At 34.9% G+C, this 15,985-nt stretch overlaps 1 protein-coding gene across 2 annotated transcripts in view; it reads left to right on the forward strand.

Moving 5' to 3' along the window:
* The window catches only part of FSIP2 (fibrous sheath interacting protein 2), an 86,425-nt gene that overhangs the window by 52,716 nt on the left and 17,724 nt on the right, over positions 1–15,985 (forward strand). For both annotated transcript variants that reach the window (XM_070581637.1, XM_070581638.1), the window contains 2 exons: positions 1,743–11,257; positions 13,907–14,407. In XM_070581637.1, the coding sequence (XP_070437738.1) occupies positions 1,743–11,257; positions 13,907–14,407 (10,016 nt within the window). The remainder of the gene's footprint in view (positions 1–1,742; positions 11,258–13,906; positions 14,408–15,985) is intronic.

Below are 15,985 nucleotides of genomic sequence, written 5' to 3' on the forward strand. Positions count from 1 at the left end.
TAGCCTTGGAGGTGGGATAGTTAATTACTTAATGAATCAGGATACTAAAACAAAAGTTATACATTCACACCGTTTGAATCTGAAAGGGTCTACTGTTCAGTTTTCATTATCTGCAGATGGGAGAAAATAGGACTACTTTAAAGCAAGGGATTTTGGCTGAGCATGAGGTATGAGGTCCAAAGAGTTTTTAAAGATCTTACACGTGATTTCTTTATAATCATACCAAATGTACAGTTATTGACTGAACCTTAGTGATCCATCTTTTCAGGGTGTACAGTTGATGTCTGTGTCATTATTAGTCACGGTTTATAAGAACAGTGGTATTAAACATCTTGTTTTGTTTGCATTCCAGTGTTCTTAAATTCCTTTTTGGTATAATACTGTAAACATATCTTTACAAAGATAGTTTTACTCCCTTTCTAAGAATGTTTATCTGTGTATGTTAGGTTGAACCATATGTAATAGCCATTTTTGTATGTCCAAACCTCTTGATTATTGGCAATATCTTAAAATTCAATCTAATAATACTATAATAGCACTGAACTGGATCAGTAATTCCAGTTACCAATAAGTAGTTGCTACGTTATCAGTTCAGATACATCACTTGCCCATCATTCAAATAGGAGAATACATACTACCTGTCCTACCCATCTGTGCTAGGAAGTCATTTCCCTTCCTTAAAATTGGTATTCTTTCAAGGTGTGCCTGCAATTGAAAGCTCATAAATAGACTTTCTCCAAGCATTTCTTAATTGAACTTAGAGAATTCATAAAGAGAAACAAAACAAACAAGAGAAGATCCATGATTCTGTCCTATTGGTATTTGGCTTGTTTTTTTGTTTTTTTGTTTTATCAAATCTATTCTCTATTCTCAGACGTGTCCAGGGCCTTCCAGGGATTTCACTCACACTCCCTTCTTCCACTTGGAATACTCTTTCCTCCCTCCCTTCGTCTCAACATGGCCAAATCCACTCTAGGAGTCAAAGCTTAGCATAAAGCCTCCCATCTCCACAGAGTCTTGCCCAATTCCGCAGGCAGAAGTATAATAGATGATCAAGTTCTAAGAAAAAAGAGTGTGTTGCTCTGGCTGCCACTCTGAGAATTGGCCATCCCTAGTAGGCATATGATTTGCAATAAATACTCTATTGAATGAAGAAAGAGTACAGTCCTATGCCTAGCTGGTCTGGCCCTCCATCCTTATGGCAAACTGTAACGTAGGGGTTGAAGTACTACTGACATTGCAATCCATCCCTAACCTTTCTGGAGTTGCACACTTCTATTTCAATCAAGCTGTCATTGCAACACAACTCCTTAGCCTCCTAAAAGTAATGCATAGCACAACATTAAATGTTTTGACCAAAAATAGATTTTTAATAATTATATGAGGTCTTGAGAATACTGCAGACATGTTATCATATAAGAATAAACTTGGAAATCATTTTCTGCCCCAGAATTTCCAGCTTTTTAGAGCCCCTAACCATCTAAGTGAGACAGATACCAGCACTTGACTTAGAGATTTGAATTATTCAGCGTTATTTTCTCAACTTTATGGCTAAAATTAAGATTCCACAAGGTAGAAAATAAATATCTGAAGAAAACCCAATTTCTCTCTTAGCTAAGTTTTTCTTTTTCTTTAGTGAGGTGGTCCAAAGGTGAAATTCATATGTAAATAATTACCGATATAATTAATTTTTCATATTTCCCTTAATGTATGCTAAAAATAGTAATGTTTTCTTTTTTAAGTTTCCAGTGAGGAGAAGGTGTCTGTTATTTCTACTTTGCCAAGAAAAAAATGTGACTCAAAACAGCCTCTAAGAAGCATATACAAGGATTCATCACTTTATCAATTTTGTGAATGTCTCACTGAGTCTGTCATTTGCCATTTAATTTTTAGCATTTCTGATAGCACCAGAGATGGTAGAGAAAAAGAGAAAGCATGTGAAAGCCAAAATGCAGCATTTAACAAGATTATTTCAATTGATTCTCAAGTGTTTGAGAACAGGTCAATTTCTGTTGGAGAACTTGCTTTAAATATTTCTGAAATCATTATTGAAATCCTTTTTAATAGTAACATTATAGAGTCTGACATTGCACAGCAAATGTTTCCTTTAAAAACAAAGTATATTTACTGCCCAGGAGTAGCTGCCGCTGACTTTGATGATCTCTTTCAGGATCTCTTAATAGGAGTGATTCATGTACTATCCAAAGAAATAGGAATAAGTCATCACCTTGAAAACACTGGAAGAAATAAATCACTTTCCATGCTTAGAAGCAGTGATGTGCCCATTTGCAACAAAACGAATACAGTGGAAAGACAGAAAGCCTCCAGAGACTGGGAATCCTCTACTCACCAAATTGATCGCCTCATTCAAAGAAATAAATTAAATTATCTGGCATATAAGTTAGACAGTCTGGTTGGTAGCCTAAAAACTCGTGAATCCAAGGAAGTAGTCAATAAAGTTTTTAATATTGTTTTAGATTTATTTTTACCAGATGAACACCCAGGTGAGGTTATGGATTCTGATAAAAAATCAAGTGATCAGCCAAGTAGTAGAATACTTGGAAATAACTTAGAGATCACCCCAAAATCATTTTTTCTTCTCAATGTTGTGTGTGAAAAACTTATCAGAACACTTTTGGAAAAATGCACAAACAGTGTCTTTGCTGATAATTTACCTCTTTCTGATGGGACATCAGCAGAAGAATGTCAACTTTTTAAAATACTTCAAAGTGTAGAAAGTGGAGAATTTGATTATTGTAAGGGAGCAATGGACTGTGAACAATTTCAAGGTGATTATATGTCAGACCTTTCAAAAAACCTGGCAGAAATGGATCAAGATTTGTTGTCATCAGACTCTATGCTTACTGTTATTTCCCATAGCTTAGTTAAATCATTGATGGACAAACTATGTCACGGTATACAAGTCCCCCAAAGTCCACCTTTTGCAAACAAGCATTTAATGTATAAAACAAGAGAAATACAGTCTAGTTTCATAAAAGCAAAAGGGCCAGAATTAACAGAATTGGGACAAGGTAAAGGCTCTTTAAGGTTCATGAGTTATAATGGTAATGGTTTGACAGGATCCCTGAATAATCCCAGTGTAATTAGCTCCAAAATACGAGCACCATTTGGCAAGAAATGTTCAGTGAATTCCTCTTCTGTGCCATCTCTTCTTAAAAGACAGAGAACAAAGGATATGGATACAATAGGCATCTGTAATAAGCTATATCCAGGAGATATGAATACAGGTATTTATTCAGCCACATTTTTGGAGGAAATAATCTCAGAACTGTTTTTTAATCTCTCTCTTTCACTCTGGGGCAAAAATGAAAACATCACTGAGGCCCGGCTCAATGAGATGAATACATTATTTGTCAACAATGTAGTGAATGAGTTTAATAATGCACAAGTCACTGTTTTACGGAATGCTGAAGAAAGGCAGTGTTTTCCACCAATCCATAAAGAAACTGTTAGTAGCATTGTTGGTTCAGTTTATTGTGATGTTTTACAGCAATATAAATTGCAAGTGACCTGTGGTAATAATCTGACACATGACAATACCTCAATAGCAGAACAAATAACTAATGGCATATTGTTAGAGATTTTAGACTACCAACTCCCATCTTGCTTCAGGGGAAAGCACATGCCTAATTCATATTACCCTCTCAAAGCTGAAATTATACTGCAGAAACTTCAAAATAACCTGAGACAATTTACTTCTCAACACAGATCTTCAACAGCCTATAGCACTATGTTATCACACTCATTTTTAGAAGATATAATCAGAAGACTTTTATGTCAACTCATTCCTCTACCCAGTAAGGCTTCTTCTTTGGGAAACAAATATTTCCCAAGTTCAGATTTTAATGAAATGTCTACCTGTATAATAAATAAGGTTATATCAGCCATTTCAAAACATAAAATTTGGTTCACTATATATGATAGTCAATATCTTTGCACAGGAAAAAACCTCCAGAAGATGGTGGATTCTGTTTACAGCAATCTTGTACAAATGTCTGACTGTCTTGTTTCAATACAGAAAAGCATAATCAGCCGAAGTCCAATCATGGTTGACCGAATAGCCAGTTTTATTATTCAAGCAATTATTGAAAATCATCTTCAACCATTTTTGTGTGGAGAAGGTTTACCTCGTCCAAACACTCCATTGGATGCAGTATCGAATATGGTTAAACAGGTTCTCAGTGAAGTCATAGAGTCACACAGACCCCAGACACCATCACTCTTAGGTATTTACCCTCACACATTTGTAGGGGAAATTGTTGTCAGACTTTTATCAAAGATTTTCAGTCCAAAGCATAACACTGAAATTGAACTAGAAAAAATGACCCAAAAAATAGTAAACTCAATAAATAACCATTTTGACAAAGCTAAAATTCATATTCTGTATGATGACAAAGAACAGTCTCACTCCTCTGTAGATACAGATATTGTGGATGAACTCGTCACCTCAGTTTATGGAAACGTTTTAAAACAGCATGGGCTGGACCCTGAGGTTGATAAAGAACTTGAAGACAGTGATATTTTTGTGGAAAATATTACCAATTTAATTGTAGCAGCTCTTACAGATTACCTTCTTCATCCATTATTTTCTGGGGATTTGTCATCTTCCTATTCTCTTTCAACAGCTGAGAATATTTTTCAGGATGTTCTTAGTAATATCAGTAAATCTACCAAGCCAAGTCAGAGTTTATCTCCATACAACACCTTGCTACCATACACATTTTTAGAAGATATGATCAGAGTACTATTATCTAGGATCTTTCCTTCTGCATCTAGCATTGTTCCAAACAAAGAAACTCCAAAAGACAGATCAAGAGTGAATTTCAATGAAATTGCTTCAAAGATAATCAGTGATATTAGGATGAAAATTTCCCAACATGAAATTCGATTTTCAAAAGATGAAGAAGAAACCAAGTTTGTTTATTCAGAAGATGATGTCCAGCATCTCGTTGATTCAGTGTTCAAAAATATTTCACAAAACTCTGAGTCTCAAGAATCAGTTGAGCAAAATATCACAAGCAGTGATGATGTTCTTATTGATAGAATAGCAGGTTTTATCATTAAACATATCTGTCAACAACATCTTCAGCCGTTTGTGGATGGGAAGTCATTACCTTCTTCGTCATACTCATATTTTGATGATGAGAGAAGGCAGTGGTTTTCTGCCACTGTTTATTCCTCAACGTTTTTGGAAGATGTGGTCTCTGGGGTCTTAAGCAAAATATTCCACAGGGTGTTAGGCATTGTACAAATGAAATCAGCAAGAGATTCAGAAGATGAACTGTTTGATAAAGCTGAAAAACTCATAACTTTGATAGCAGAGGAATTTTCAAAAGCCCAAGTTAGCATTCTAGAGAATGCTGAGGAACAATTCTGTTTGCCTCCAGTGGAGACAGATATAGTCAAAAACATTATTGACATGGTGTACAGCAAAGTTTTGCAAGAATATGATATGGAAATAATGCCTGATAAAGATTTTCTAAGTGACACTAAGACACTGGCTGCAAAGATAACTAAAATCGTCCTGGCCGAAACTTTTGATTTCCAAATTCATCCAAATCTTATAGGAAAGCTTCCTTTTAAGTCACACTCCAAACTCAGTACTAATGTTTTGATAAAGAGAGTTCAGTGTGACATTACTAAATCAAGGTTCCAAAGACAAGCTTCAACAATATATACTACTATGCTATCACATACTCATTTAGAAAAAATCATCACCCAGCTTATATCTCAGATAAGTCCATTGGCCTCCAGTGCAGAACACCCAGATACTTGTCAATCAGACCTAAGTAAGACTGTCTTAAAACTGATAAATGAAATCATGTCAATAATTTCAAAACATGCAATATGTATTATTAAACACGGGAATGAAAAACAAAGCAAGATTTCAGAAAAAGATATCCAGTCTATGGTTGATTCCATTTATGCTGATCTTTCACATTCAAATGTATACCAGTCTCTTACAAAAGATAAAAAAGGTATAAGTAACATACCTGTCTCAAAAGTAGCAAGTTGTATAATAAAAGAAATATTTAACCATCATCTTCAGTCATTTTTATCTGAAGATAAAACTCTCCTTTCAGCTGCAGTTGATCAAACTTGTAAACAAAAAGCAATAGATTCTAAACAAAGAGAGTTGTCTTTCATTGTGAACTCAGCTGTCTTTTTCGAGGAAGTAATTTCTGAGCTTTTATGTAAACTCCTTTATGCATTCTCACATAATGTCTTGGCTGCTGAAAACCCAGATACAGTAAAAGCCACAATTACTGGCATTGTTACAACATTAGTAAAGTCAATTGTTCTGGAGTTCAACACATCAGAGATTTTAGTTGCAGATAACTCTGATGATGATATGTGTTTTTCAGAAGGATATAAAGAAATAGTTCAAAAAACAGTCAACCTAATTTATGAAAAAATATTAGATGAATATAAATCTCTGATTCAAGTATATAGGGCTATACAAAGTGACAGTATTTGTTTTGGAAGGAAAATATATCATTTGCTATTGGAAGAAATTTATGATTATCAGGTGCAGTTGTTGGTTTCAGGAGAATTGGTATCTTCTTCTTGTTCTTCCCTTCAAGCTGATAATATCATCAGAAATGTGCTCAGTGTCATCATGAGGGATACCTACTCCTTGCCATCATGTGTTACTGTGCTGCCTCGTTCTCTTTTAGAAGATATGATTTCCAAGCTTCTAGTGCATATGTTCCCTTCAACTGACACTGAAAGTGAACTAGAAAAGGAAGAGGTTTTACCAGATTATGAGTTTGTGGATGAAGCTTCAAAACTGACTGATGAAATTATCAAAGAAATTTCTGAACATGAGATCCGTCTTGCCAGGGCAGAGGAGAATGCAGAAAGTGTGCAGTTAGAAATGATTGAGAATTTGGTTGACTCTATATGTAATAATATTTTGAAAAAATCTGAATTTCAAGCTGAAGTACAGAAAGATGCAGACAAAAGAGGAGGCTCATTCCTCAGTAAAATAGCTGGTTTCATTATGAAGGAAATCATGGATCATCATCTGCAGCCATTTTTACATGGTGAAGAATCATCTTCCAGTTACTTATCTGATTATAACCATGTCTCTGTACTTACTAAAGCTGGTAAAGAAAAGGCACAGCCTTCTCTATATTCAGCTACATTTTTAGAAGATGTAATCGTTGACCTTGTTCACAAATTTTATTCTTTTCCAAGTATTACTGAAGATTCTAAGAAAAAAGAAATGCCAGAGCCAGAGGTTGTCAGCTTGGCTATAAAATTTGCAAACTCTCTGATAGGAGAATTTAGAAAAAGTGAAATTAAAGTTCTACCAAATGCTGAAGAAGTGTTCTCTTTTCCACCAGTTGGTAAAGATACAGTTGATAAAATATCCAATTTTGTGTATGATCAGTTCATAGGAAATTACGAGTCTAATGATATTCAGAAAGATGATAAGAGTAACATTGTTATAGAAATGATTGCTGCTTTAGCCCAGAAGGCAATCTCTGCTTTCAAGATTCAACCACTTTTTTCAGGAGACTGGTCTTCCACCTTCTTTTCATTTCTAAACCCAGATAACATCACCCAAAGGGTTCAACACCTACCACAGAAAATCTCTACACAGATAAACAGATGCTTAAAAGGGAACCAACTTACTTTACCAGAAAAATCATATAAATACACTTCTTCAACCTCAGACCAGAAAAATGTGTTGGACACTTTGGAAATAGACAGAGGTGCAATGAGTAGAAAGAAGAGTTTCAAAACTGAGGAAGCATCAATGAGGAAAGGTGACATCCAAGATCCAATAGTTACCTCTCTAACTAAATTTATGGCAAACAACATGTTTAACTTGTTGTCAGGGTCACCTGCAGGTGTGGTAAATAAAAAAAAAGAGAATAAAAATAAAATGAGAATTTCAATTCAAAAACATAATGAGACTGTATCAAAAGTTACTTCTCCAACTACTAGTGTGAAAAGTAAAGATACTCAGGAGCCAGATTTGAGGATAACACTTAAAAATAAGGAAATTGAGAATAAAAGCATATCAGCTTCAAAAGATAAGGAGGGGCAAGGTAATGAGGTACATACACAATTTCCAGTAGCTACTGATGATAGAGAATGTGAGAAGGAAATACTTGTACCGTATTTTGAGATAGACGATGAAATGAAGATTGACAAATCAGAAAATTCATTCAAAAAAGAAGACAAGTCCTTTCAGCTATCTTCCTTGACATCCAAAGTGAGAAATACAGGGAGCTCAACAGAGAAAACTTTGAGAACAGTTGACCAAAGGCCAAACAATGAGGGGGGAAAAGACTGTCCAGTTCAAGTAGATATAAATGAGGCACAATACTCAGATTATGAAAGTGTTCAAAATGTCATTGAAAATATTTATGATGATATATTAGAAAGAGATTATTCTCAAGAATCAGCAGATTATTCAAAACTCCAGATCCCCCCAAGTGAAACAGCATTGGATGTAATTCAAGAGGTTGGCGAAGATTTTGTACAGTCTATTTCAGCAAAGGATTCATCCCTTTCAATTAACAAAAATCTCCCTGCCAGAGAGAAAGAGATGAAGAGAGAGAAAGATAAAGAAAGAAAGAGAGAGAGAGAGAAAGAGAGAGATGGGGGTGAAAATAAAGAGAAAGAGAGAGACAAAGAGAAAAGGAAAGCTGAGATTAAAAATGAACCTAGTAAAACAGCCAGTCTTCAGCACCTACCAAAAAGTAAACCTGGAATTTTTCCTGCTAAATTTTTAGAAGATGTTATCACTGAAATAGTTAACAAATTGATCTTTTCTTCCTCACCAGAAACACAAACATGTGATAAATGTCAGAAAGTAAGCAATGGTGAAAATCAAGCTGAACTCTATGACACAGCTATGAAACTTCTCAATTCACTGTTAAAGGAGTTTTCAAATGCTCAAATTAAGGTATTCAGGCCAGATAAGGAAAATAAGTTTTCTTCACCTGTAGATAAAGTGTCATCAGTTCCTAAAGTATCTCCCAGCCATAAAGAATCAACTAGAGAAGCATCATCATCTAGCATTCAGAAAATAACGGTAGATAAAATGCCACATATACATAAAATGACTAAAAATTCCTCTTCAGATAAGATACCTTTTCCAGATAAAATACCAGCAACTGATAAAACACTAGTCAACAAAGTTGTTCACTCCTCTATATGCAATATTTTGAAGGAATATAGATCTCAAGACGCCATTTGTAAGAATATAAAGAGTAATGGGGAAAATTTAGCAAGAAGACTAACTAACACTGTGATAAATGAAATTTTTCAACATCAACTTAATTTGATATCTTCTGATAATGTTCCAGCTTCAGCTTGTTTTCCTCTGGAATCTAAGGATGTTGTTAAAAAGGTCCAAAATGTGGCTCAAACAGCCAGCAAAGACTGTCAAACATCATCACCATACACCATCATGCTGCCTCATGAATTTTTAGGGAATGTGATTGCTGCTCTTTTATCTAAAATTTTCTCAACAGTATCAAATACCAAAGCAGAAACATCTGAGGGCAAGTTGTTCACAGAACTGGATTTCCTTCAAATGAAGTTATTAAGTACAGTTACAACAGAGATCTCCAAAGATGAAGATATGATTATACGGTATGTGGAAACCTTACATCCCAATGATGATGAAATTATTCAATTAGTGGTTGAGTCTATGTATAATAATCTCTTGTCACAGTTTGGATCACAAGAGATTATACAAAATTGTGTAGCCAGTGGATGCAGAATCCTTTCAGAAACCATAGTTGACTTAGTTCTACGAGAAGTAGCTGGTAATCAGTTGCAGAACTATTTTTCTGGAGACCTAACTCCCTATCAGTGTGCAGAAGTTGACAGTGTTGTTGAAAATATTCTTAAAGATGTTATCAAAACTGCTGATGCTCCCCAGCCTCAACCATCACGTACCCATATACTGCCTTATAACATAATAGAAGAAATTGCTGTCAACTTTTTATCAAAGCTTTTATCTATGTTTCCAAAAGTGGATAAGGAAAGAAACAAATCTCTTGAAACAGAAATGCAAAAAATAACCTCAAAAATATTAAATTCAATTCAAGAATTTATCTCCAAAAGTAAGATTAAACTTGTACCACCAGCCAAGGAGTTGCCTACTGTACCTTTAGCTGAGAATGAAACTATTGAAAAAGTAGTTAATTCTGTTTATACCAGTGTTTTAAAGCACTCTGGCTCCTATACTTCTATATTTAAAGATTTGTTGGGTAAGAGCAATATCCTCTCTGATATAATAGGTTTTTTAATGGTGAAGGAAATTTCCAATTCTGAATTTCAACGTCAAGTAGAGGAAGAAGTATCAAGTTCAGAATTAGTCCTTGAAGCTGTCAAAATTATGGAAAAAGCGGTCAAAATTATTGATGGATTTAAGTACCAGGAAAAGTTTCCGTGCAAAAAAGGTGCTATGTTAGATGCCATGTTTTTGGAGGAAGCGTTGGCCTTGTTCTTGGCTAAAATAGTAAGGTTGCCAAGTGCCTCAAGCAAAGATGCAAAAAGCTTAAAGCCTGACTTAAATAAAATTGCATCTCAACTGACAAAGTCTGTGACAGCTGAAATTTCCAAAAGTAATATCAGTCTTGTTGCTGCTGATCCTAAGGAACACTTTTTAAATCCAGAAAGTGTAGAAGTTGTTTCTCAAATTATTGATTCTGTTTATAGTGAAGTACTGCAACAGTTTGGAACTCATAACGAACTTTATGATGATATAAAAGATACAAACAGAGTTTTCCCTAAAAAAGTGGCTAATTTGATTATTAATGGAGTTTCAAATTTTCCATTAGATACAGTTAGCTCAAAGAATTCAAATCCAAATCTCTTTGGAGATCTGGACATTAATAGAATTGTTCAAAAGGCACAAGAGCATGCTGGTAAAATGATCCCTGACTTAGAGGAAGAAGACTTAGCTCAAGATTCATTTGGAGAGGAATTTCCAATTAAAATAGTTCCACATGTTGGGAATAAACCAATCAAAATAGATCCACACATTATCTCAGAACACTTAGCAGTAATTTCTGTAAAAACTCAACCTCTTGAGAAACTTAAGATGGAGTGTTTAAGACAAACTGGACATAACATAGAAGAACTGAGAAGAGTATCAATAAGTGGGAGAGGTTACTCCTCAGACACATCTGATGTAGGAGAGTTGAAGAGAGAAAGACGTATCTCATTGGATAGGACTGGACGACTGGCTGTAAAACCCTTAGAGGTAAGTGCAAAAACAATAGAAAAAAAATAGTGATAAACGGTTGTTCTGTGATTCCCTTCTCAAATGTGTACATGGGAATGCATATGTTTGCTGTTATTGTCCAGCCCAACAGGAGAATTGTTGAAGTGGTTCATCCATATAGTCATATGATTTACTGGGACTCACCATATCCGCTCTCTGGCTCACTCCAACGGTTTCAGGCTAGTTTTCCTAAGACAATCAATTTAAACTGGCATTTTTTTTAATACAGTGGGAATAGAGGGACATAGACTTCACAGTAAAATCAGGCTGACTGAAATTATCATCTTCAAGATTCAGAAGATACATAATCTCATATAGTTCCTGTAGTTCTTCATTGTGGATATCTAAGGTGTTTAAAAGGACCAGTTAATAGACTATCAGGATATATGCAGTTTCAAAAACTATCTAAAATAGTTGTAATTTCTCAAACTTAAGGCTCTACGGCATTAGTACTTTTTACTTTTAGAAACATTCATGAACAAACAGACTACAAATTCTTAGATGATACTTATTATTTCACTTTAGTTATATTAGCCTTCCTCAATTTCTTCTACAGTCTAAAGTGCCAACTTTCTTTCCTCTTCTATCCTTGCTCTAGACCCAGCTGCCCTAATGCTGCCATTTTTATGAACCCATTTTCTCTTGCTATAGACCTAGGTCTGACCGGCAGCCCCATACTTGAGCCCCAAATATATTAAACTAATTGGGCCATTAAAATGCCAAGATGATGTCCATGTTAAAAGGAAACTATGCCACTGAGGACAAAGGGATTGTCTGGCCAATAGAGTTATACTGACTGACCACAGTTTGATTTTTACCAAAGCCCCTTGTACTGATAGGGTTCACTCATAAGAGGATTTAGTGTGCTTAGGGATATAATCTGTGGCCTGGAAAATGAGCAAAGTTTCATAGAACCATCCTCTCTGGAGCATAAACTTGAAATGAATTTTTTCCAACACTGTCCTGCAACCCACTGAACTAAGTCTCAGGGCTGGTAAATATGTTAATTAGTGCCGTATGTTTTCACACCCAAATACTGAGATTATCATAGGCTGAGACACTAATTTAATCTGTTTTGCTCTAAATTTTTTGGGCCAGATGACAGTCTTTTCCAGCTATGAAATTCTCTCTTCCATATGAGTTCTCATCATTGCATTAGCATATTACTGAATAGTCTTCATTTATACATAAGTAATCTCGTGTGTCTTTGTGGTACAGTGGTAAGCAGAGCTGCCTTCTATATATAAGTAATCCCTTGGGAGTAGACTATGTGTGAACAGACTGTGGAATAACATTACTCAACGTCAATTTTTAATTATCTGTAGAATTGTCTGTCACAAATCTTACTCTTAGTTACAAGTTCTCTTTACTTAAGCCATTTATAGACTACAGAAAGCAGCAAGAGACTATTTCAACCAGAACAATTACTCCTGTTTTCTTAAAGGAAAGAAAAGCCATCCTAAAAATAAAAAACAAATAAATAAAGCAGCAGACAGCAAGAACTCTATTAAGACATTTGATTTGTACCAATACTATCTATCTCCAGCACAGGGACAAGAGAAGAAACAAAACACTAGATTAGATCAGAGAACCTCGACACGTGTTGGCTCCACCCCAGAGCTTTAGTTTCTGTTTTGAAGTACCATAAGTTCCCAGCACACTAGGCATATATATTAAAACCATATATAGTAACAAATTCCAAAGCCATATAGATTGATTTTGGATTTTCTAAAGCACTGGTTCCCTCCACTAACACAGAAAATCAAAATAGATTGTATTTTAATTTCTTAAGGAGGCTCACTCTGTATTTTTTTTTTTTAAGAAGATATTCTTTTAGGGTTCTATTATCTGAAAAACGGGCTTACAGTGTTACAAAGTGATGTTGAGGTGTGTGATTATTAAATCAATTTGGAGGTTTTGTGGCATCATTAAAGGCTACAGAATTGGGGGAATTTTGTTATTTAATTATAATTGTCTTTTCTTTGATCTGTCTTTAGACATTGAAAATGGAAAGTAAGATTTGACTAGAGAGATGAGATAAAAAATGAAGATTTATGTTTTGAATATTCTTTTGGAAAATGGGTCCAAAGAATCAGGAGTGGAAGGAGAGGAATTAGAGTCAAAGACTTTCACAGTTTTTGTTATTCATCTTTTTGCAAGTCAAGAGCAGATAATACCTTGCTTTTTTGTTGAAAATATGTGCATTTAGGTTTATCTATCATTCTCTATCTAGAATTTTAGAAAAAATAGATAATCATATCTACTTCTGCCACAAAACTTTCAAAGTAAAAGAAAACAACAAAAAGTAACTTATGATGCAACAAAATATAAACTTTAAGCAAAAGGAAAAAGAACCTATGTTAGGCCTTCCTCTGCTACTTTGTAGTAAGATACAGTAGCTCAACGTGATCTCTGAATGTCAAAGAAATGATAGACACCAACAAATATTTCTTATAATTTTCATTTGTTTCTTCTTTTTAAAATATCATTAATATACAAGTCTCATTTAAAGATAATACTACTTAAATTGAAACTATAAATTATATTAAAATATGTATATTATGATAGAACCACAGGAGAAATGATCGAGGCACTTGTTCTTAATATTCGTTATACTTTCAATTCTAGGCTGTCTGCAGAAATTCATTTCAGAATATAAGAAAGCCAGATATCACCAAGGTGGAGCTTTTAAAAGATGTTCAGAGCAAAAAAGATCTTATCATTCGGTTAGTAGCTCATGATATTGATCAAGAAGATTCAGAAAGTGGCAGAGAGGAGGAACCAATGTCTGATGAGGATGAAGTTGTTTTACGAGAGATAGCACAAGAAGAACACGTAGGAGAACAATTTGAAGATCAAGTGAAAGAAGCCATGAAGCCAGCAGAAGGCATGGTTGGTTCTCCCAAGACAACACAAAGCACATACAGCCTGAAAAAATTTTTGTCACTAAGCAAATGTTGTCAACTCACATCCAGTGCAAATATTGAAAGTATTGAAGCAACCTCAAATCATATAATAGAACCTAAGGAGAGACAAGTTAAAAGAGCTGTTGCTGAGCTTGACATGGCCACTAACTCAACAACCACGACTCAAACATCCTCCTCTTGGGAGAAAAAAGCACAGCCTAAGGTGAGTGAGAAGCACAACTGCCCATGACCAGATATCTATGGAAAGAGTAGAGATCTTCAGAAATTCTGTCCAAGAATGTGCCTTAATTAGGTAGAAAAGAATACTAAAATGGTTCCAGTCTCATCCTAAGCCTGGTAATATTTACAGTAGAGAGAGAAGTAATTAACAAATGAAGCCATGAAATTCAGTTGAGGGAAAGCAGATAATGGAAAGAGACCTAGATTAATTAGAAGCCCAAGAGAACAGACAGTGGAAACCATTTCAGAGAAATGCAAGCTAATTATTTAAATCCATTATTTAATAGATTCTAGCCCTTTGTATTCTGGCTAAATTCCCACTGAACGTTTTGTGTAGAGAAGCTTTATGCAAGTATGACAGGACTGGAATGTGGGCCAAGGTAGGAGGAAGTAAAAAGAGATCCATACAAATTCAGATTTGAATCCTGACTCTCACTTAATAGCTCTGTGTCTTTTGGGCAAGTTACATAGCCAACTTTTTTCTTAAAAGTTGCTTGTCAACTTGCCCAAAGTTAATAATCAAGATATTTTGAATATCATTCTTGCAATCAGCCCATAAACTCCACTGTCGTCATGGGGTACAGTTCTTGTCCCTATGTACCATATCCCTCAAATGATGATCTGGACTTCAGTGACCCTTTGGATTGGCCCAGTCCAAAAATATGTGCCAAAACATGTTTTTGGAAAATACATATGATTTAAGATTTCCTAGTGAGACAATTCTATTTATTATCTATTTGACATGATTCCCAGGTTAACATAAAAGCTGAGATGAACCAGAGAAAAAGAACAGAGATACAACTCTCTTCAATTCAGAAGTTTAATTGGTAAATCATCTTAACACATACTCTCATTTATTTGTTGGGAAGCTATATGTGATTTCATGACCAGATACACTCTGCAGAATAGTTTTCTTGAGCCTCATAGTCAGAAATGCTGGCTTCATAGATAGTTAAAGAAATGTTATAGTATAACATTAGCAACAGTCAAAATGGATTATATGAACAATAATAGTAGCCTGTGTTTTTTGGAGGGATTCTAACAGATGTCGCAATAAAGGTATTCTCATAAAAGGTATGGCCATGAAGTCACACATGACTTCCCAACAAATAGATCAGAGTACAGGTTAAGATGATTGACCTGATAAGCTTCTGATTTGACCAGAGTTGTATCTCTGCTCTTTTTCTTTTTGAACTCTGTAAGATATGATTAAAAATATTTGTAAAGTACAGGAATGGAAAACTGTATTCTTCAAACGTTGTGTGAGGTTTATCTTTAAAATTTATCCAAACTCCAATATTATAAGTCACGTTCACTGAGCCATTTCCAAAGAATTATATAGGAAAGAGACATTTTCATTAGAATTATAGGGTTTATCCATCTTTATTTAGTTTTTTTTTTGTTGAAGAAGATTGGCCCTGAGCTAACATCTGTGCTAATCTTTATTTTCTATGTGGGATAGTGTCACAGCATGGCTTGATGAGTGGTGTGTAGGTCTGCACCTGGGATCTGAACCTGCAAACCTCAGGCCACTGAAGCAGAGTGTACAAAATTAACCACT

The sequence above is a fragment of the Equus przewalskii genome, chromosome 17 (assembly GCF_037783145.1).
Source record: "Equus przewalskii isolate Varuska chromosome 17, EquPr2, whole genome shotgun sequence".
Lineage (NCBI taxonomy): Eukaryota > Metazoa > Chordata > Mammalia > Perissodactyla > Equidae > Equus > Equus przewalskii.